The sequence below is a fragment of the Cupressus sempervirens genome, chromosome 3 (assembly GCF_028749045.1).
Source record: "Cupressus sempervirens isolate cs-2001-9-10 chromosome 3, ASM2874904v1, whole genome shotgun sequence".
NCBI lineage: Eukaryota > Viridiplantae > Streptophyta > Pinopsida > Cupressales > Cupressaceae > Cupressus > Cupressus sempervirens.
Genome location: NC_143120.1, coordinates 995,988,395 through 996,012,755, shown reverse-complemented (window position 1 = coordinate 996,012,755; position 24,361 = coordinate 995,988,395). Strand labels below are relative to the sequence as shown.

At 36.9% G+C, this 24,361-nt stretch overlaps 1 protein-coding gene across 2 annotated transcripts in view; it reads right to left on the bottom strand.

Moving 5' to 3' along the window:
• Positions 1–3,605: 3,605 nt before the first annotated feature.
• LOC149570105 (SNARE-like superfamily protein) overlaps positions 3,606–24,361 on the bottom strand; it is a 64,903-nt gene continuing 44,147 nt past the window's right edge. The window contains exons 2-5 of one of the 2 annotated variants that reach the window (XM_089822757.1): positions 12,222–12,335; positions 4,567–4,646; positions 4,241–4,368; positions 3,606–3,957 (exon numbers count right to left, since the gene is read on the bottom strand). In XM_089822757.1, the coding sequence (XP_089678883.1) occupies positions 3,871–3,957; positions 4,241–4,368; positions 4,567–4,646; positions 12,222–12,335 (409 nt within the window). In that variant the 3' untranslated portion in view covers positions 3,606–3,870. The remainder of the gene's footprint in view (positions 3,958–4,240; positions 4,369–4,566; positions 4,647–12,221; positions 12,336–24,361) is intronic. The other variant, XM_089822758.1, reaches the window with a different exon arrangement.

Here is a 24,361-nt window from a genome sequence, read left to right as displayed (position 1 = left end):
GTGCATTTCCTCTCACAAGTTTGGTTGGTTTGATCTCAATATCATATTCTTGGACCTTTGCTATCCAAACTCCTCTATTATTGCAACCAACCTCTTGTTGTGTCAAGATATTTTTACTACAAGATCAGGGACATATATCACTGAATGAGAATACAACACGTAGAATCTGAAATTCTCTAGTGCTCTCACCACTACATATGCATGTTTCTCCATTTGTGAATATTTGAATTCCTGATTCTTCAATGGCATACTCATGAAAGCAATTGGGGCTTGTACTCCTTTTTTTTTCCTGCATCAATATAGTTGCCATGGTATGCTCTGATGCATAACAATATATGATGAACTCCTTAGTATAATCTGGATGAACAAGAACAAGGGCTTTAGCAATAGCACCTTTGATGTCTTCAAAAGCCCATTTTCCAATATCACTCCATTTGAAAGCTTTATTACCGTTCATCATATCTACTATACACCTAACTGTCTTAGAAAAATTAGGCACAAACCTTCTTAAGAAATATACCTGGCCAAAGAAAGACTTTACTCCAGTTTTGCTTAATGGAAGACTTAATTGTTGAATGGCTTTAACTTTGTCCAGATCAATCTTCACGCCTTCTTGAGAGACAATGTGACCAAGCAGTTTACCATTTGTCACACAAAATACTGATTTCTTGGGATTTAGTGAGACACTATGATTTCTACACCTACATAGCACTCTTTCTAAATCTTTGATGTGATCTTCTCTTTTCTTGGAAAAGATTGTCAAATCATCAAGATACACAACAATGATTTTATCCTTCAAATCACCAAAAGCCAAATTCATTGCACATTGAAATGTTGCACCTGCATTAATTAAAACAAAAGGCATCCTATTATATGTAAAGGTACCCCAAGGTGTGGGGAATGTTGTCTTGAATTGATCTACCTCATCTACTTGAATCTGATTATACCCTAAAAATCCATCTAACATGGACATCATCTATAACCCTGCAATAGTCTGCAAGAGGTTATCCATATTGGGGAGTGCAAAGTTATCTTTGAGAGAACCCTGATTTAGATTTCTAAAATCCACACAAATCCTTATCTCTCCATTTTTCTTCCTTATTGGCACAATGTTAGCTACCCAAGTAGAATGGTGAATAGGATATATGATCATAGCCTGCAACATTTTATCAACCTCCTTAAAGATTGCTCCTTCAACTATAGGGTTGTCATTCCTTTGTTTCTATCTGAATGGTGTTGCTCCTGGCTTAAGGGGGATTTCATGTTTGAATTTCCCATCCATGAAATTTTTTAGATCTCCATAGCTCCAAGTAAATACATCTTGATATTCAATGAGTAATGTCTTAATTTCTATCCTCTCCTTTTGTGTGCAACACTTCCCTATGTTTATCATTTTTGACCTGATTTATGTACCATATTTATTCCATCATACTCACCACAAGTTTTTCCTTTCTTACCTCTTTCTCTCTTAATGTATGCATCATGTCTATCAACAAGTTTTTCCAAAGAAATGAGATGAGATGGGATCTTCTTAGCTTTCAATTGGATCATATGTGACTTTGTTTTCCTTTTGTCATTTGTCAATGGATCACCACTTGAATTAGTACTTCCTTCAAAATAGAGGCTTACAAAAGGTTATGTGCCTTCAATGAATTGTTGTATGTGTTTGCCATCATCAAACACCTACCAAGAATCTTCATTATCAGGAACATTGGACCTGAATAAAACTTTGATTTTATAGATTTGATCTTTGAAGTCAGGATGTGGTAAGAGCAAAGATGCAAAGACTGCCAAAGAATCAGCTTTTGAATTCAATTCCCTTGGTACTACTATAATTGAGAAAGCATTCGAACTTTCAATCTCATCCCACACCTTATTAGGATAGTTTTTCAATCTTTGGTTCTTTACTGCATATTAGTTCTTCACTTGCCTTACCATTAATTCTACATCTCCTTGAGCTTTGAGTATCTTGACCCCTTTTTGTTTTGTTGCCATTATGCCAAGGAGAAGGGCTTAATACTCTACAATATTGTTGGTATTCTTGAAACCTAACTTGTATGTAGTAGAGTGAAGATTACTAACAACTTCCATATATGTAGTATAAAACAAGATTTGCATATATTGAGGTTGTTAACACAACTCTGATAATAGAGAATGTGGAGAGATGAAAAGAGAATGGTAATAATAAATAATCCATTAAGGAAAGTCAACACGATACTCTACATCAGAAATAAAAGAAATGTATGGTAAGGCAGAAAGAATAAAAAAAAATATATAAATATATAAATCATTAAGATTACCATTGTATATTTGTGCCTATCTGGTATCTTGTAAAAATCAGCTAAAGTCTTTGATGGAATTTAATTTGTGAGTCCAATGTCTCAAATTTCATAGGACTGGACTGGGGACATTCCAAAAAGCAAGGTCTTGTACCAAGCTTTTAACAAGATATGTCTTGGAAGGTATGAATTTTGTGGAAATTTTAAATAACAACTATTACGATAAGATAGATACAACAAAACTACCTAATTTTGCAAGGTAGTAGGAACAAGGGTGAATTTTGATGAATTAGAGTCCAACCAAGATAGTTTCCATCTATGTTATTAAAATGATATTTGTTGTAAGGGAAAGAAGTTTAAAATAGAGTATTATATAAAGAAGAGAACATATAAATATATAAACATTGCAACAAGCCTATAATAAAACATATGATAAAGTCTATGCATATAAAATCATTTTCTAGCACCATTGTGTTAAACAAGTGGGGATATCTAGTGTATAGCAACTTTGTGATTACAAATACCAATCAAATAAGACAAAAAGTGCTCTATATATGTTTTACTTTTTAATATTATCATATCAATTCAACAAAGCCTAACAATGAATTTCATTGCTAAATGAACAATTTTGTGGTGAGATTCCAAAAAGCATTACGTAGCAAATATTAGGATATTCACGAGGCATTAACCAAGTGGATGAATAAATAGAGGTAAACATAGAAGAGAGATGGGAATAGGGACAGGGGAAAGAGAGGGGTTGTTGGGCTATAGTAGGAGTCAAACCTAGGACCTTTTATTTGTCGCTAGAGTTGGTAAAGTTGTTGGCCCCTCTATCGCTAATCCACCATTCATCACAGTGGCTTATTTCTAACAACCACCATAAGACACATGGTAGATACTTGCGACTCCTAGCATATCCTATTTTTGCACCATGTTCAGTTGTTGACAAACCAAGTAGGATGGAAACAAGGACACAAGGAAAGATCAGTTGGGACTTATAGAACCCAACAATTTGAATCAATTAGAGATGAAAGAATGCTCTAGCATCCAGGTACGTATTTTAATGCAAATCAATTGGATGACTTTTTAAGGCACTTTTTAATTTTGGTCCAAATGTTAAAATAGAATATAGGCATAAAAAGGTGTTTGTGGAGCATTACAACTCAGCATGACTCTATGCAAGCAAAACTATATTGTAACTACAAGGCTGGTCACTAAAGTAGATGCAAGGGTATAAGCTGGAGATCACAAAGTAAATGAATTTGACCTTATAATAAAAAATATAGGTTACCTTGTTTCTCTAAACAGTGTAAGACTACCGCTAGATTAGTTTTCAATTAAATTTATCATTTTAACTGTTCAAACCTTCAGGCTTGGAAACTCTATAAAGGCATAGAGTGCAATAATACCTTTTACATCAATACCATTTTTCAATACAATTCATATGCAACTAACAGCACATTTTATTGTACTAAAATATGAGAAAACTGCCCAGTATAGTATCACAAGTAGACAGTGCAAAAGGGTTCAAGAACAAACTATAAATGCAATTAATATCACATTAAACTTGAAGAGTATTTTCTACGTATGATCACCCTTCGGCTAGGGGTTTCAATCTTGTCAGCCTTCTCACACGATCCTTATCAGTATTCTCTAGCATTCCCTGAAAATTCAATGGCTATTTTTAATTTTAAAAAACAATATTGTCAAGTGGTAAAGCTTTTGGGGGAAACTGACAAATTTTTGCATCAACATTTTGGATCACACTCATCCTGATGATAACTCATAGTGTGTGACAATTTATCTCAGGGTGTGCTACAAAACATATATGCAAAAAATTACAACAGATTATTTTTTAAATATCTTTACCACTCAAAACTCATGGATTAAAAAATCTCATGTTTAATACAGCATTTGTTCAACCAACAATAAGCTACAAATGATTCAAATAAGAAGCTTACCATCCAGACAATTTCATCCAAGCAGAGAGAAATCTTTCCATACTTATCAAGGAAGATACGTTCTGTAGGGGTCTTTGTGGAGCATGCATCTTTCACTGATGTTGTTATTGCAAAGATAACTTCTGCCACTGTAAATGTGAGAAGAAACTGTTCAGAATATTAACCAATTATTTAAAAGCACCCAGTTTCATCCACTAAATAGTAAATACAAATTTACATGGGAGGAAGGCCTGAGGAGACTATCAAAAGCAAAAGCCATGTAAAAAGATGATGAAAATTGGAGCACAAGGTTAAAACTGCCTTTGAAAATGGGTCAGTAAACATACAAGCAAGCTCATCGTATTCATCTTTTCCAACAACATAAATGCAGATGTTGCCAAGAACAGTGTAGACAATATAGACCGACCTGCAAAACACATCCAAGACAAGGAAAATGAGGTGAGCAGTTCAAAGCTGAAAAGCATGATGCTTCTGTAAATTTTTCTTTGTTTCCCACAGAACTTTACCCAGGCTTTTTAGCCCTTTACAATAAGGTTACTTCTAGTTTTTGAAAAACAGAATCTATTTGAAAATCCAAAGTACCAGTGATCTTAATTCTAGAAGGTAGGAGTTTCAGAACAAATCAATTCAAAAAGTTGATTGACCCAAGCATAAGACAATCACTGATATATTTTACCACACAACTAACGAATCCAACAATATCAAATGGTAACCAAAAGCACTAAGATATGAGATCAAGTGAATATTTAATATTGGCATACCTTTTCCCAACCATGCATTCATCAATTCTTAATGATGCAAACAAAAAGCTACTACATTTAACTTATTTGCTGCAGGCAAAGCTTCCTGGATCTTCCTAAGCTCTATATAGACTACAGCAGATGAACTAAGAGATCTATAGAAACCATCGAAATGAATGAATGCACTATTTTATGGTAATAAGTGCCTCATTCTCTGGTGAATTGAGAAAGCAGAAAAAGTGATTTGTGAATTCTGTAAGACAGTTAAAAACCCTACCAATAAAACAGTGCCCATTTGCAGCCACAGAATGTTGGTAATAAATTTTCTGCAAAAACTTTCTTCTCTTTGCTAGCTGCACTGAGATTCAACCTCTGCAGCTAGAACAATAAACATGTCGCTTGCCAGTACACTGCAAGTCTGCAGATGAACAGCTCTGCACAATTTTTTGACCTTTTTATCTGTGCAATTTTCCAGGTGTTTTATTGTGTGTGTTTCTCCTGAAACTACACTAAATTAGCAGGAAACAACTCGAACATTCATTGCAAGACCCGTCCAGGGGATCATACAATAGATCTAGATTTGATTGGAAGACATTTTGTTTTGATAGTCACAAGCTCCGACCCTGAAATGCCTGAATTTCTCAACCTGGGGATCACCCTTCAATACCATTAAACAATTATTATTTTTATAATTAGTGTCTAAAAATGTTAGGTTTGAGAAAAATTATATATTTATTTATGTTTTTTTTGTTTTTTATCAGTATTTATGTTTTATTTGTTATAATCTATTATTTAATAATCTATATTTACATTTATTTCTTATAGTTTTTTAATGAATTTGAAATTAATTATGAAAGTGTATTTTTTTAAGTTTTAATTAATATCCATTATAATTAAATTTTGGAGTTTTAATATTCTTTTATTAATAAAAATCTCCTCTAATAATTTAAAAATTTGTTTTATACATTAATATATTTAATAATGAATATCACATCTTGTCACTCCATATTAGGGGTCTTGAAAAAAATATCTGCATGCATATCACGCAACTTTGATTTTCAATTGACTCATATTTTACTAGAAATCGAAACTCCCCTAACAAATTTATTCAAACAGATTTGGTGATCTCAACTTTCTCACACTACTTTTGCTCACATTATGCTCAAGGTAGATATTTTACAAGAACTCCAAGTAGATTGATCTAGGAAGAAACATCCAGAATATAAGGGTCTTGTTTTCCACTGGCTTAGGTGCTTTACTAGAGGACATATTGCTAGTTACTGTTCTACCCCTAACCAGAGATCTGCCAGCCAAGTTTCTTGGTCGAAGTTCTGCTCTACCACTTTTCTATTTTAGGTGCTCAGTTAGGGGCCTGTTTTCCTTTTTTAAGGGCCCTTGAGAGAAGGCTCTGGTGGTGGAGAATGTTTCAGCACATGCAATAGCATCAACAGAAACATCTACATTGTCTTCTTAAAAGACAATTGATATGCTATAAGGTCAAAAGAACTTGTTCCTTAATCCTCTTTAGCTTTACTAGTGACAGCCAGCAAGCCTCCCATAGAGTTTCTCATTTCTTCAAATAGGGCTTACTCTCCTTGGAAAGAACATTCTTTCTTGTCAAGGGAGCAGCATGATCTTTCTTCATGAGCATTACATAATGTTTTTTTCTCAGTCCAAATGCAGGGACCTTGTTGTGAGGTTTTCACACCATCGCCCCATTGCAAACGGGAACCCCCCTCTTTTTGCTTTAGTAATAGTAATGGTCTTAACATCGCCTTGATGGCAATGTTCACATCTCCAAGTCCGAGAGACAAGTTTGAGCACCTTTGGCTCACTAGGTAGTCAAGTCAATCAAGGATTTGTTACAATAACTTAAGTGTTATATTTTATATAATTCATTTTGCCCTCCAAGCTAAAGATATTGAAGTGATAAGTTGGGAGTTTCAGCATAAAAAATCAGGTTGGAATTGGGATTTCCACCCAAGAAAAATCCCTACTTCTCAAAATTCTGCCATGGTCTAGAAGGGGATTACAAGTTTGGATATGACAAGCAATGGAGTGCCACCGCGCTTCCTTTCAATCCAAGTACCATGAAAATTGAAGTGAAAATTCATGGTGGAAATCTCCAAAACATAGGATTTTCAATCCCAACTCTCAAAATTTCTGCCATGATAGTCTTTGTGCAGAATTTCCCCAAACTTGTGATTTTCAATCCCAAGAACTCAAAATCTTTGCCCTTGAAAGATGGCCCTGGGTCAACGTTGAGTGCCAAATTGATAAGGACAAAATTAAGGGAGAGAAGAAATCAACAAAATACTTGAAGAAAAATGATAGGGGCTGAAAATGAAAAAGAATTGAATTCTTATAGTAATGAACTTTCAGAGTGTGACTGGCAAATCAGATTGAGATTCGTAATAAGTGAGCCTTGAAAGATATTTCAAGCATGGATTTGAACTTAGGATGGCAAAATTAAGATGCAAGGTGACAGTCGGAAATCGCAGGATCTTGGGATGTTTTCCCTTGCAAAATCCCAAAGATCCAAAAGTTCTGCCCGGCTGCAAATGGGATTTTTGATGAAGTTTATCAGTTCCAAATTAACCGGAACGTAAGCAAGGATGTTTGAAGAGATAAGAGCCAAGCTTTTTGAACAAAATGAAGAGAAATCAGGTTAAAACGAGGTCAGAAATCCTAAGATCTTGGGATTTCTGCGATGTTTCCATCAAGATACAATCCGTTTTAAGGTGAAAACGAGGATTAGATTCCACTTTATAGGCTCAAAATGAAGGGTGAGTGGCAGATTGATCAAAATTTTGAAGGAAAAGCAATGTATGAACATCCCAATCAAGGGCGGAATTCTCAAGAATATGGGATTTTCAATCCCAATTTCACAAACCTCCACCATAAAGGTCTTTGGATGTAATTGTCCAAAACTTGGGATTTTCAATCCCAACTTCCCAAAACCACTCCCATGTCTCCAATATGAGATGCAAAATGAACAATATGAGATGCAAAATGAACAATGGAGTCTTCCATCAAGATTTTAAGATAAAAATTGATATCAGCCCCCAAGAAGTTCATCGATACTTACAAAGATGGTGAATAAAAATCCAATACAAGGGCGGGATTTTCAATCCCAACATTCTAAGATCTCGACTATCTCAAGGGCAGAATTGTCACAAACATAAGATTTTCAATCCCAACCCCACAATATTTCCACCTATGAAATGATGAGCACCTCAAGGAAAAATAGATTAGAATTGGTAAAAAAAACATAAATGATGAAGTGAAAAAGGAATAAGGAAAGCTGGAAAGAAATAAAAATGAGACCAAAATGTTGATTTAAAGTTGATCTAGATGCAATTTCATATCATGTAAGCTTTTAGATTTTCTTCATTTAGTTTATAATTGTCAATTTTATGAGATTAATTCAATTTCTCTTTTGCTTTACAAATTAACTATGAAGGAGGACTCAGTGGTACAAATTGGAAGATCGAAATATGGATGGTATGCAAATCCTCAATCATCACACCAACAAAAATAGATGCTACAAGATCAAGTTCAAAATTACAAGCAAGAAGGTGCTCGAAGATGGGAAAGATGAAGCTCAAAGTTGAAATTGCAAGTTCAAATATCAAGGAGTTCAAGAAAGCGAAGAACAAGGAGAAATATAAATCAGAAAAAACTATTATCATCTTGAATTTTGTCCAGAAATCACAGTTCACATTGAAAGATCCAACTACATGAAAGACTTCATCACCGCAACAAGACCAAGGTTAAGACATTGAAGGAAGCATCAAGTTTGCAAGTACAAGTGAGTTCAAAATCATTACAACAAGAAGATTTTCAAAAGATGGAGCAAATTTGGATCAAGCAATTTGAGAATAAGGCATCACTACCAAAGGCTTGATAATGTTGAGTATCAAGAGATTTTTTTTCATCACCAAAGAATTGATCAAGTCTATAGGATAAGGCTGTTGAGGTGGCACCCACTTGTCTTCAACCAATCAAAAGTTCCAATAACGCATGTTCACACACATTCAATTATATTATGCCAAATGTACATATAGAAGGCATCTAGTGCCTCTACCTTATCTACTTTCTCATTGTTTCTCAAAAGCATTGTAATTTTCTTTCTGGCCCACACAGTAGTGCCTTTAGGTAATTGGATGATAGTGTGGAAACCCTAATTAAGGTTTGTAATGCGTAAATCTTGGCCCTAAACTGAACAACAATAAAAGGCCAAGGCCTTCTCATTTGTAGGGAGATTTAGATTCATTAGAGAGGAAATATAAGATTAGGAGATTAGAGTAGGAGGAGACTTGTTAAAATTGTTGCCATTATCCTATCAAAGTAATTGTTGAGTCATTGTTGGTCTTCATGGTGGATTACTTGTGCTTCTCTAAAGTACTGCATGGTTCCTTCGATTCCTCACTTAGAGTAGATATCATTTCATGTTAACTAGAAATAGATGGATGGAATATATTGTCAAATAGTGATTAATGGAGAAGCTATTGTCCGTGTCTTTTGATACTTGTTGATTGTAAGTATTAGTGTAAGATTAGTTTGGGCCTAAATTTCAATTGTTCAACTTCTATTGGAGGTGTTCATTCAGATGGCGCCTTCATTGGTATTTGAATGAGTATTGACAATGTGAGAACCGTTCTCACATCCGTAGAAGACAGCACCCTCCTATGGCTACTTGACAAAGTGAAGCAAGGATTGATTTGAGACTCAACCCATCATCAAAATTGTCTTGCATTCTTACATAGAATTTCTAAACACTCATCCTTTGTAGTTTGTTTGGTTGGAAGTGACTAGAGAAGATAAAACCCAAGTTGATATCCATTGAATGAACAATGTAAGTTCCTTTCCGACAATCAACATATCATATCATAAAACTGAGTGGAAGTCCAGGATTAAGAAGGAATCTTGAGGTTGTCTCATTTTATCACACAAGTCGTCTACATTATTTAGCATATGAGCATCCTTATTCAAGAGAGAGTTGGAGATTATGTGTTTCGTTTGGAAAACTAAGTATTCGATTCTGCATGTTGTAGTGGAACAAAACTCACATCAACAAACCCCAATTGATAACCCATCTAAATAATCTAAAAGCAACAATTATTATATTTATAAGAAAAATATTTTTTTACAATTCAACTTCTAGGAGAAGAATGATTAAAAGCAGAACAGGCCACAGTATTGGCACACAATGAAATTCATTGGAAAAGTAAATCAAGAGAAAGGTGGTTTCCTGAAGGCGATATGAATGCAATTTTTTTCCACAACACAGCGATAGTTTGCAGATCACACAATAAAATTGAATCAATAATGAACTTTGAAGATGAAAAAGTGAATTCCTGCACTGAATTTCAAGCAAATGCAGTCAAAAAATTTCAACATATGCTTGCTCCACCTGCTGCTGTGAATTACATAGCATAAATGATCTATTGAGAGGGATCTAGCCTTAATCACCCCTAAGGATAGTGCAATGTAACTAGCCCCACTTACCAAAAAAGGTAAAAATCATAGCTTTCTAACTTCATACAAAAAATTCTCCTAGATCAAAAGGGCTCTCGCCTTGCTTCTACCAATAATGGTAACGTTTTGTTGGTCATGATGTCTAGGAGATAGTAGATTACAGAAAAGGGAGAAAACTTGTAAAAAGCATAAACAATATTTTAATTTCATTTGACCCCAAGAAATATAAGTGCTTGTCATTTGCAAAGTCTCGACCAATATCTTAATGTAACAAAATGTACAAAATAATACCAAGATCACTGACGTTATAAGTATACACTAATTCAAATGAAATAATTCACACGGTAGAAAACTAAAGGCAAAAGAAAATAGTTTTAAAATTGGACAAAAGCAAATCATATGACCAGATCAGTTGTTTCTCGTGTCAATTATGAAGAAATGCAGAAAAGGCTATCTATGGTTGGACATGATTTATGGCTGCCTATAAACAATGCATTTCTCTGTATTCCTAAATGGTTCACTGTGTGAGTTCTCTGAGAGCAGTCGAAGGCTAAGTCAAGGGGATTTCTTATTCGCATTCTTGTTTGTCATAATCGTTGAAGCCCTTGGACAGATGGTAAACCAAAAGAACAGTAAACGTCTATGGAAGGGGTTACATGTTGCAGGAAATCTAGCACTGATAATGAACCAAAAATTTGCAGACATGGTGTAGAGAAATTGAATACGGTCAAAGAAACTGGTTTCTTTAATCTTTAAAGCTGTTTCTAAGAATTGATAACACTTACATAGCAGTTGAATCTTAGCTTGGTTTAATAAAGACCCAGAGCTCTTTAGTCTGAATTCCTCAATTTAGAATATGCTTATCTAATTTGCCCTTGACTGTGATGGAGAATGTTACAAACTACATGGTGGTTAAAACTGTTGGGCATGGATAAAGATTTTAGAGTTGGACACTATTGCGAGGGCATCCAATTGATTAGAGATTCTCACGCTAGAAGGACTTGTCACATGATCTAGTGGAAGAGTCGGACAGTTGACTTAATCTTCACTAACCACACCATAGGACTGTAGAGGAAGTTTTTATCTTTAACCACGAGCTTCAGTAATTTCAGTGTCTCTCTAGCCAACAAAAATAGTAAAATAGATAACAGAGAGAAACATTTGTTTAATAGATAATCACCAAACCCTGTGCACTAAATTCCGTGTTCTTTAATGTCAAAATGCAAGATCAATTATTTGCAAAAGGAGAGGCCTCAAATAGGAAAATTAATTGTGAGAAATGTGTCGACTGAAATAAGGAGTCTCCGTGGACTATGCAGTCACAAACAAGGGTAGGATTTTGAGATATGAGGCTCAAGCCTGCTGAAAAGTACAGAGATGCAAGAAATGGAATGGGGCTCTGGTAACATTGATATAGAATCATATGGAGCAAGTTGTAACTCCCAAAAAAAAATTCACGAAATGCAGGTGACAGAGACTTGTTTAGAGAAAAGTGCTGAGTTTGGTATTCACAAAGACTGAAGATAAGAGCATTGCTCAAACTGAAACAACCCAGTGTTTTGATTCTGTGAGCAAGCGCAATTCTTCTAGAGTTTGCCAGGGGCTGAAAGACTTTGCAGATTATTACGAACCAAACAATATAAGTTTTTGATGAAGATAATTGTTCTCTGTAACTCTTCCTCCGAACTGTTTTAAAGCTTTATCTATATCTACTTCCAAGATATGTATAGCACATAAATGGGATGGCAATGGAAACATACTTATGAGATGCCACAAGCAGCTCGTCATTCTTTGCACCTTTGAGGTTATCTGCTCCAAGTTTGACAAGGAATGATCTCCAGTGCAATCGCTCCTCTGCTGGAACACCATGAAATCTGCACTCACAAATTAACAAAAAGGATGGTTGCAACTAGGATCTTGAATATTTGACCATGCCCAGTGTCAACAATATTAATAGATGGTAATAACAATATTTTTAACTAGCATTGCAAACAACTCATAACCAAGTCTAATAAAATAAAACTTGAAAATAAATGCAGAATGGATCTCATCATCCCATTTCTCTTGCAACCTGTATTCATCAGAAAAAGCACGAATCTTAAAATACTAAGGGTAGTCCCAAACCATCCTTTCGGTAATTTTTACTTAAGTCTCAATTGCTTTATGAATTGCACAAATACTAAGCACAAAAAAAGAAGTTGACCACATAATCTGAAGTCAGTGTGCTGATGGAATTTATTTATTTCTTCAATCTAAGAAAATAGCCCTTCCAGCGATAGGATTGCTAAAATCAATGTTAATTAAATAATGCAATGCCTTACCTACAAGCTTCTTGAGCTAAAATGAATAGTGACAGTGCATCATGTAAAAAATAAGGTTCCTCAAGAACAAGTAGAATTTGTCCAAATCAGAATGGAAACACTATTTTCTGGTTTATTTTCAGGCTTGAGGTGAAGGACAAATAGCCAAGCAGAAGCAAAACCCATTTGGCATGAATTAATGATTGCTGAGGTTGCTCTGTACGAAATCTAATATCAAACAGAGGAATGACAAAGTTAAGATAAGCCAAAGAAGTCAAAGTGTTCTTCATGAAAATATTACAATGATTTGATGATATTTTGATTGTTGTTAATCTCCGAGAATTAAAAATTATGTATTGATGTTGGACGGATTTATGGTTCTGATTTCTAATAAGCAGCCATTTAAGATAGTGTGAAGATTTGGAAATGGAGGTTCAGACTTTTTTGAATGGGTATTGAAAGGTTCTACAATCTACACCATGTATGTGAGTTATACAACTCTTCTAGAAAATGACTTGGAGGTTAAAAACTCTAAACAATGGAAAAGGATCTAGCATCTTAAATGGAGGACTAAGATTAATGCTTTCATGTGGCTTACAACTTTAGATAAACTTCGTGAATGGGATAATATTAAAAAACAAGGGGTTGTTGTCCAAACATTTTTTACCTTACTACTTCGCCCCTTTTCTTCATTGTCTATATTAGGAATTTCATGTTGTCTTTGAGACTATTCAAGACTCTTTTGAATCAGCTGTGACCTTCTTTGAAGCTAAAAGCCATCTCTTTTGCATGATATTGGTCTTGATTAGATCTGCTAGAATGTTTGGTGGTAGCAAAATCAACAGATTCTTAATGATACAATGTGGCATATAATTCAGGTTTGGGATAGAGTAATGGCCAACCTAAAAGAAACCTATCAAGTTTGTTTTCAAGATCATCAACCAAGTTCTTGGCAAAAATTCTACTCCTATACCCCTCTTTTTCCTCTTCGAATAACAACCCTCAGAATTATCAACTTACTTAATGTGAATGCCTTTTTCCAAGGTTGATTAAAATTAATGTCGATGGCGCTTCAAAAGGTAATCCTAGAAATGATAGCATGGGAAGTGTTTGTCATGATCACAAAGGCAGAGTCGGTGTTGGTTCTACTGATTTTGTGGAGGCTATGACTATTTTCCTAAGCTCTTTTACATGCTAAGAAAGGCATTTTACCTACAATTGGACTCTACAATATTGGTTGATCATTTCAAAAGCAAGTGAAGTCCTCTCACTGCAAACAATGGCAAAAGAAAGACATCAATGTTTGTATGCATGGTTTCAATGTTGTTAAGTGGCACCAAACTAGAAGCCAAGGAAACAGTGCTCTTCATTTTTTAGCTAAAGCAGCTTCTAATTGAAATAACATTAAGGTCAATATTAAAATTGACCAGAATAGTCCTTTATGATATGAGTAGACACTTTAATGATTTTGTGAATGTTGATTACAACTCTAGATTACTGATTCCTACTATTTTTTTTTGGCTAATGTATAGGTTTATCGAGTGTTCATTCTAGTTATTCCACTATGATTAACTTTAGCACTACTATATTTGAATCATTTTTTATATATCTAATTTTTTTTAACATATAGACAAACATTATTTCTAGTACCCAAGGTATGTACAATCTTCCAAAGAACTAACATCTATGGTGTTTGGAGGATTACTTCTCTCTTGTTGATTGTCTGTTTTCAATCCATCTAGATAATCTTGATTCTCTGGAAATGATGTGCCTTGACTCTTTTTAAGGCAAGCAGACCTACTCTGTAACCAGTTGTTTTTGTAACATACTTTTGCCTTTATGTTAAAAAAATCAAAAAAAATTACAAACACTTGTTGCTGAAGATAACAAATAGCTGTTAACAATGATTATAGACAGTTGCTGGCAAAGAGGACATCTAAATTATCTAATTGCTAGCAAAGACATTTTAATACATCCTATAATTTCACTAAAAATTTTGGCACAGCTGATAACAGAAAACAATATTGTAGGCATTGCTTTTCCAGCAAACTAGGATTATTTCTAGAAAATTTGTTCAAAATCTATTAACTATATGTCATTGATAACATTTTAGCATACTGAGGAGCTACTTTTGGAGGCTGTGGTCTTCTGATTTGTTAAACCGAGCATTGGTATTATTTTAGTTTTGAACGCCCAATTCAAGAAACTGAAAAGCACATAGGATCTACTAGGAGGGGAGTGAGTGGGGGGAGGGGGTGAATCAGTATTTCAGATTTTTAAACTTTTAAATGCAGGAAACCACATAAAATTTTGAAAAGAGCAACCATCAAGCCACTAACACCAGATTTCTCATGGAAAACCCTTTCAGCATACAAATCTTTCATTTACAAAAATGGGCACCAACCAGACTACAAAAGTGAGCACCTACCCGGATTAGAGAAGTGAGCAGCAACTCACAGAAAGCACCGAACCAGATTACAAAAGTGAGTACCAACCCTCCTCAAAGCACCAACTCTGACCACCATAGCCACCAACCTCAGTTAAGAGCCAACTCAAAATGATAGAATCTAAATCTTCACTGCATCAGATACAAAGTCCTTTGATCATTGTTCTTTTCATACCAAACTTTTTTAATAAATAGAAAGTATCATATATTCTCCTTTTTGCACACTGGCATCGGCTCAGAAAAATATACTAGCTTCTAAGCATCTTTTAACTCCAGACTTCGCACACAAGCAGTCTTTCCTCTAATAATTTTTTACTGCCCAATCCATCAACACTGCACACTCCAAAATAGAACCTGCAACTTGCCAGAAATAATGTTGAACCACTTCTAGAATACTGAACTAAAAGGAAACAATGCTGCCAACCATGCACAGAATCACAAAAGCTCAACTATCCATCGATTAACACTAAGAAAAAATAAAAGCAGCATGCCTCACCAACCTTGAGCCCCTTCATTAAAATCATGGCACACACACACACACACACATATCATTAACATGCTCGACTCCATGACAGTGATTTAACGCATTTACTCGTGTATGAAACATACTCTTGTATTTGACTAACTCAAGCTTGTCTCTCTTCAGCAGCAAGAAATTTCAACCAAAGCACAGAGCTACTCACAAAGATCGTTGCACTATTATCTGTACTTGTTCCTTTGGAATTCCAGACTGTTCAATCAATTCAATAAACAAATCTACCTCATGTCATCACATAGGTTCTTTTATTTTTTCCAAACCATGGCACTATGAGTTTTTCACACGATAAGTCACGGCCATGAGTCCTAAGACACCTCTAAAATAAAGATATTGAAACTTGGCACTCAATCCTATTGCTCTATTTGATTCTCGTCATTATTTTAAATGGACAACTCCATCATTAAAATGGCATTCCCCACACGATTCAGTAAAATGTTGTTAGTTTCAGATTTTTATCACTTAACTCTTCAGTGTGATGTGCCAAACAAGTGGCAATCTAAACTAACAGCTGAGTTGATTGTGATGATTTTCTACACCAACTCTCTGCTCATTTTCGAAGGTGCAGCTACCTTCTTATAATTGAAAACAATAAAACTAAAACACTCATGCTTTTGACCAGAAAGCAAATAAGGGAGGTGTTGTGAGGTTTTCACACTGTCGCCCTATTGCAAATGGGGACTCCCTCTTTTGCTGGTAAGCTTAGGTGTTGGATTAATTTTTGGTAACAATCAATCTGGGTGCAAGAGGTTGTGTTTGGGTAAAAGTCTGAAAATTTGCAATGATTTGGCACTAAGCTGGGTTGTAGAAGGTTACCTTTGGTTTTAAATTTGAGAAAATTATCTTAGTGTCAAAATGGGAGTAATTTTGCAAAGTTTGGCTAAGTCTATGAGATTAAACAAAATATAAGTTGGGCTGAGAAGAGGAAAAATTGGCCAAGTATAAAATTTTGGAGATGAGACTTGTTTTCCTACCCACTAAAATTTTGCTTCATCTTTGAGCTGGGACATGATTTTCTACCCATGTAGTTTTCATCTCATCTTTGAGTTGGGACTTGATTTTTTATCCATGTAACTTTCGTCTCATCTTGGAGCTAAGCCTTCTTTTCTTGCCTCTTTTTGTGTGTCTCATCTTGGGGCTAAGCCTCTTTTTCCTTACCATGAAATTTGTGTGTCATATCAAGGCTGGGCTTTTTTCTTCATACATCTAAATTTGTCTTAAGTCAAGTCAAGTGTAGGAAGTATCACCCCATCTCAAGCCTTGGAGTTGTAGCCCAAAACTTAGAACAATACGCCTTGAACTTTGAAATAAGGGAGTTGAGCCTAGAGATTTGTTGCAAAAGTGGAGGAATGCAGCCCCAAAATCACCCTACCTTTCCTCAAGTTTAATTAAATGCCTTGAAATCTTAAAATTTATTGGGATGTTATGAAACAAGCTCAAATTTCAATGGTATGAATAACAACTCAAAAAATTAAAAAATTAGAAAAATAAAATGAGAGATGATATTTCAATTTGCATTACCCAGTTAAATTTTGTTATTGGAAATTAAAAATAGCAGATTTGACAATTTTCTAAGTCATATTGAAATTATCATTTAAGATTTCACAGTTATTTATAAGTGGTGGTTTTCCTTGTAGGTTAAAAAATGATGAGATGGCAGCCATATCCTCAAGCAATAAGAACATGCCAAGTGCCACATGTAGGTGTGTTGATGAGATTATGTCTGGATTCGTTGACTGTAAAAGAAGATGAGGATAAGACACACATTTCCCAAGGTGATGAGGTGTTGTCTAGAATGGTCTCTCTTCTCATTGGTTTGTTTGTCATTCATCCTTATCCGGTAGTTATGGATTTTTATTTTCTTATCGGCCCGTGAAGGTAATCAAATTTTCTAAATGGCCCACATGATGGTGCCTAATTATAATTAGGTGGGCATTTAATATTTGTAGTGGGTGGTTATAAAACCCTAATTTGGACTTATGTGGATTAATCTTGGCCCTTGATTCCAAATCAATCTTGATCACTCATTATATTAGGGATTACTATAAAAGGCCAATGCCTACTCATTTGCAATTCATTAGTTTTAGAGTAGAGTAGGAGGGGTTATGTTTGAGAATTGTTGCCAAAGTATTATGAAAATTGTTCTCTACTCATTATTGGTCTTCATGGTGGACATATATGACCATTTTGGAATATTGTATGGTTCTTTGCATCTCACTTTAATCAAGATTTTATTTTTGTTGAAGTAGTTAGGTGAATGAACAAGATTATGGATGTTAACTTGATTGACTTGAGAATTCCACGCCACTAGCCTCTTGTTGATTGTAAGTGTGCCTTGTGTGATAAGTCGATGATTTAAGCACCTTCAATTGATATTCAATCTTTAGTTTGCATCCATGTGATGGGTTTGAAGAGGAGATATTTCTTTGAAAACCATTCAAGTGTTCATTAGAAGCTTGCACTAGATGGATGGAGTCTTTGATTAAACTACATCTACTATAGTCCATATCATCCATGATTACTTGCATTTATAGTTAGAAGTACAAGTAGGAATTTAGTGTAAGTTAAAGTTGAAGTGGAAGTCGGGAAATCAATCGGGTTCTTATTGCACAGAAGTGCAAGAGTATTAATCCATAGAATGAACAAGTGTATGTCTCCTAAGTGATTACTAGCAAATCACATTATTCACTAAGTGAGTATCCATGATTGAAGGAACCTTGAAGTCATTTCATGATCTTACATTGCAAGATTAGCATAACAAATGACTTTATATCAAGTGAGGATTGAGTAGTTGATGTTTCATCTTGAAACATTGTGTATTTGATTTTGCACGTTGTAGTGGAGCAAAACTCACATCAACAAGAGGAAATGTTTAACCAAAGAGTTTTGAAAGGCATGCAATCTCGCATATGTAAAGAAGATCAACTATCACTGGTTTTTCATTTAACTCCACATAAAGTTTTAACAATTAACTGAAATGTAATGTACCTATTCCCATTCGCAGAGGCTTGGACACCCAAACTCAGATTTTCAAATGAACTAGCAATGTGTACGGGAGGGGAGCAATTGGGTGAGCTGAGAGAAATCATATAGGATGTAGTAATTGGTTGTACGGTGAGTATGGAGGGTGTGTGCAGTACAGTATCTGCAAATTAAGAATGTCCATACAGTGAATGGAGTAATGCACAAAGGGTCATACACTATGACAAGATGGCGTACAGTTAGAGCTGAAAGCCATACGGCAGGATGGCAGTACACTATGTTCAAGATGCCGTACGAGCGGTTAGCTAGCAGTTCGTACGGTGTCTCAACAAGCCGTACGGTGGCTACTACAGCAATATGGTCAATAGAAAAGGGCCATATGGAGGTGAAGATGTCTCAACATATAGAAATGGAAATGCACAATTGGATCAAACACAAACCTGATCATATACAGAAGATATTCATGAAATCTACACCACAATAGAGATTCGAATGCTAGTAATATTTTTTGGAAGATAATGCTATGATTTGCCCGATCCGAGCTAACACATAAATCAACGGAATAAGGTGAGGGTGGAATCCCACCGAAATCGCATGAGCCAAATAGGGAAGATCTTTCACTTCCGAAATGGCAAACAACAGAGAATCCCCAACAGGAATTCGCAGTACAGAGAAATATAATCCAAAACATACCTATAGACATCCTACAAGCCGTGCTTAAATACCTGTCGGGGAAACCTTTCCGAGGGTGTACAAAGATAGTCGATGGCGACACAAACTTCGAAAACAAAAATAAAAGTGGGACCGAGATAAATTAAATCAATCAATCTGTTACAAAGATTAATTAAATACATTTATTTTATGACGGGGACATTACAGTCCTCCCGTCCCAAAATTTGCTTGTTCTCAAGCAAATGCAATGTCGAATGCTGGAGAATGTGCTCGCTTTCCCACGTTGCATTGTCCAATGGTAGGTGTCGCTAGTGTACCAAGTACTCCTTCACAGTGCAGTTTCCTAGGATCTTTTCACGTACTTAGAGGATCTCAGCCAGTTCCAAGATGAGCTTTCCTTCTTCGTTGAGTGGCGTAAGGTCAGTAGCAACTGTGACATTTTGCCCTATGGCTTTCTTCAGGCAGAAAACATGGAAGACATTATGAATGTGGCTTCCCTCCGGAAGTTCCAGTTCATATGCTACCTCACCAATGCGATGGACCACTCGATAGGGGCCATAAAATCATGGCTTCAATTTCTCCTTTCCTATTCCTTTTAATGAAGATTGTCAATATGGCTGGAGCCAAAGATAAACCAAATCCCCCACTTCAAAACTCCTCTTTATCCTGTGTTTGTCGATATACATCTTCTGTTGATTTTGTGCCTGTTATAGATTTTCTTTCAAGCTCCTCAGTATGTCCTATCCCTCCTGAAGCCAGTCCTTCGCCCTTGGAGCGCGACTATCACCCAGAACTGTGTCGAGGAAAGAGAGGGGTTCGTACCTGTACAAAGCTTTGAATGGTGCCATCCCAATAGACATGTGATACGTGGTATTGTAGCAATATTCTCCCAGATGGATCCATTTTACCCACGCTCGTTGTGCTGAGACATAGTTTCGAAGGTAGCCTTCGAGCCATTTGTTCACAATCTCAGTTTGACCGTCCGTCTACGAGTGGTAACTGGTGCTTGGTGATAACTCTGTCCCTACCATCCGAAACAATTTTATCCACAAAATACTGATGAATCGTCTATCTCGATCACTGAAGATGTTTCGGGGTAACTCGTGCAGATGAAAGACTTCTCTGAAAAACAGATCAGCAACTTATGCAACCTAAAGGTCCGAGGGGATGGCGAAAAAATGTGCATATTTTGTCAATCTGTCAACCACTACAAAGATACAATCCTTTCCATTCACCATGGGAAGTCTTGTTATGAAGTCCATTGATATACTTTCCCACTTATGTTTGGGAATTGGCAAAGGTTGTAACAATCCGGAAGAAGAGTATGTTCGAACTTGTTCTGCTAGCAGACCATGCATTCTCTCACATACTACAACACGTCTCCTTTTAGTCCTTTCCATGAGAACCTCTCCCGAAGACTTCTGTAAGTTTTGAAGAAACCGGGGTGTCCAGCCAGAGGTGAGTCGTGAACTTCCTTCAAGATCTTCTGCTTCAGTTTGGATTCTAGCACCAGGTATATCCGTTCTTTATAGTAGATGATATCATCCACCACTCTATACCGATCATCGTGGGTGTGGCCGTCCATTATTTCACAAGCAAATGTATTCTTGGAATATTCCACTAATAGATGTGCCTTCCAGTCAACTGAAATCTGATCTAGTGAGTAGATGGTGGGCTTCTTGGACAAGGCATCTGCAACAACATTATTCTTCCCTTTCACATACTCAATGTCAAAATCAAAAGCTTGAACTTTGCTTACCCATTTATGTTGCCGTTCGTTCAAGTCCCGCTGCTCTAGAAAATATCTCAAATTGTTGTGATCCGTACGAACGACAAACTTGGCACCTACCAGATACTATCAGAATTTGGTTAGCACGTGCACAATGGCCAACATCTCTTTGTTGTAGATGGAATACAGACACTCTGTTGGTGTAAACTTTTTGCTCTAATAAGCGATGGGGTGTCTATCTTGCATCAGTACTGCTCCAATGCCTTCCCCGGACGCGTCGCACTCCAGAATGAACGGTCGAGTGAAGTCAGGTAGTGCAAGTACAAAACAAGTGCTCATGGCCTCTTTCAACTTATGAAATGTGAGTTGTGCCTTTTCGTTCCACTAGAATGACCCCTTCTTCGTCAAATCCGTTAAAGGTGCGCTCAGCTGAGACAATCCTTCAACAAACCTCCTGTAGTAACTGCACAGTCCAAAGACTCCTTGCAAGTCCGTAAGTGATTTTGGGGGAGGCTAGTCGAGGATAGCCTGGATCTTCTCTTGATGCACTTGAACATCGTATTTACTAACAACATGCACCAAGTACAATATCTCTATCATACCAAACTCACATTTGGACTATTTAGTGAACAAGGACTGTTCCTCCATGACACTTAGAACTTCATTCAGATGCTTCAGGGGCTCCTCCCATGTCCTGCTATAAATAAGATCATCAAAGAATACCAAGAAATACTTACGTAATTGTTTGTTGAAGATACGGTTCATGCACGATTGAAATGTAGCAGGTGCATTGGTCTATCCGAACAAAATGACCAGGAACTCATAATGTTCGTAGTGGCAGTGAAAAGCCGTTTTCTCCACATCTTCCCTCATTCGGATCTGATGGTATCTGGAACGGAGTTCTATTTTTGAAAAATAGACCACGCCATGCAGTTCATCCAATAGCTCATCTATCCTTGGAATGGGATACCTATTCTTTATTGTTTTCTTGTTCAACGCGCGGTAGTCCACACACACGCGCATCGTTCCCTCCTTTTTGACCAACACCACAGATGTTGCGAATGGGTTGGAATTGGGACGGATCCATCCTTTCTCAAGCAATTCCTGAATCGTCCTTTCGATCTCATCTTTGAATTTCTTGGGGTGGCGGTACGGTGTGGTTATGACTGGCTTTGCTCCTGATTCCAACTCAATAGTGTGCTCAAACCCCTGATGAGGTGGTATGCCAGGAGGAATATCCATGAAAACTTTATCATGTCTACTCAAAATATCCTGAAGTTCTTCATCCCGTGGAGGTGTTCAATGCCCCTTTATAGGTTTCGCCGAGATAAAGCAATGCGCCACCCACGCAACATCATCGTGCCACAAGATTGCCTCCATCTAATGCGCGGAAACTTCCTTCGGACCTTCATTTTCCATTTCTCGGAGGACAACCTTCTTTTCGTCAACCACAAAAGTGAAATCCATCCGCTTGAAACTCTTAGTGTATTCATCAAGGGTCTCGATCCACTGTATGCCAAGAATGACTTCCATGTCAGTAAGGTCCACTATGAAGAAGTCCTTCGTCACCGTGTGATTCGCCATTGTGATGCTCAGCTAAGGAACAAGGTGCGTTCAAAGCAGGAAGGTCCCTTTGGCTACCTTGACCTGAAAGCCTACGTGCGCTTCCGTAGGGAGACTTCTTCGTTACCAAGGATGTGTTTATGAAATTCAAAGTAGCTTCGCTATCCAACATCACCGTAACCCTTTGTCCTTGAAGGGTACCCCGTACACGGAAAACTATGCACCTCGAGCTACCAGCCAAGGCAATGAATCCTCTGTGCTGTACCAAAGCGGCAATTCTCTTCGTACGGTTTAGATTGACCATGTTGGTGTCACTATGGGGTTGGTCATCCTTCCCTTTCCCGAGGCAATGGTGGCCAGGCTCCCAAGGTCCCTTGCAATTGAAACATAATTTCTTCCTTTGGAGTTCCTGTCGCGAAGCTTCATCCAACGACAGCTTCTTGGGCGGAGGTTTGTCCCTTGGAAACGTTGGCGGTTTCGGATGTAACTTCAAAAGGATGAGGATGATGTCAACGATGATGTCATACTTTGTGCCTTACTAATTGCTTCCAACAAGGGAGACAAATTGAATCCCTTCACCCAACCTTTCAGCAGTTCTATCAGCCCGTCCATGAAGAGCACTACTCGCCTTCTTTCGGAAATGTCCATGAACAAAACAAAAAGTTTCTAAAACTCCGCAATAAAATGATCTACCGATCCAGTTTGCCTTAGTTGCGCCAAATCTTTGAAATTGAGCTCGGGATCTTTCCCATCAAATCATTCTATCAATCACTCTGTGAATACCACATAAGTCTTTGTTTGATCATGCCCTAATGTGATGGTGTCATAGTGCCACCATTCGTGCACAACTCCCTCCAAGTGCGACACGGAAAATTTGATTGCTTCTTCTTCTGGCATAGGATTCAACTGGAAGTAGGTATCAGCTTTCATTACCCACGCTTGCGTTGATATGGAACTTGATCCGTCAAATGGAGACAGATTCACCTTACTCAACTTTCTCCTGAGATCACTGTTAAAGTATCCTCCTCTGTTTCCGCCTCCCAAATATCTCATTCTCAGATCTGCGTAATCTTTGTAGGATATATCTTCTTCAAGGTTTGCATTCTTCCAATCTTCTCTCATCTCTTCGAAAGTTGGTTGTCTCTCTCCGTGATGCGCTTCCATCCGTGGTGGGAAAGTTGGCATGGAAGGTCGAGTGCGTGTTGGCTGAGGATATAATTTACCCGACACCGAGTCCGCACTGTGACCATTTTGTTCTCTAGATATTTTATTCTCCACCAACTTCTTGAGAGTTTCTTCCATAAGTCGCTACGTATCAATGATCTATGCCTAATTCCTGGCAAGTTCCCTCAGTAGTGCCACAAGTTCGGCAACAATCGGTTCCCATTCATCAGCCATTCAATCAACGGAATGTGTCATCTTTCGGCTATAAACTCTCATTCACTGTCCACAGGCTGGCAAGATCGAAGCAATTTGATACCACTGTAATTTACCTGTTCCCATTTGCAGAGGCTTGGACACCCAAACTCAAATTTTCAAATGAACTGGCAATGTGTATGGGAGGGGAGCAATTGGGTGAGCTAAGAGAAATCGTACAGGATGTAGTAATTGGTCGTACAGTGAGTATGGATGGTGTGTCGTGTACGATATCTACAAATAGAGAATGTCTGTAC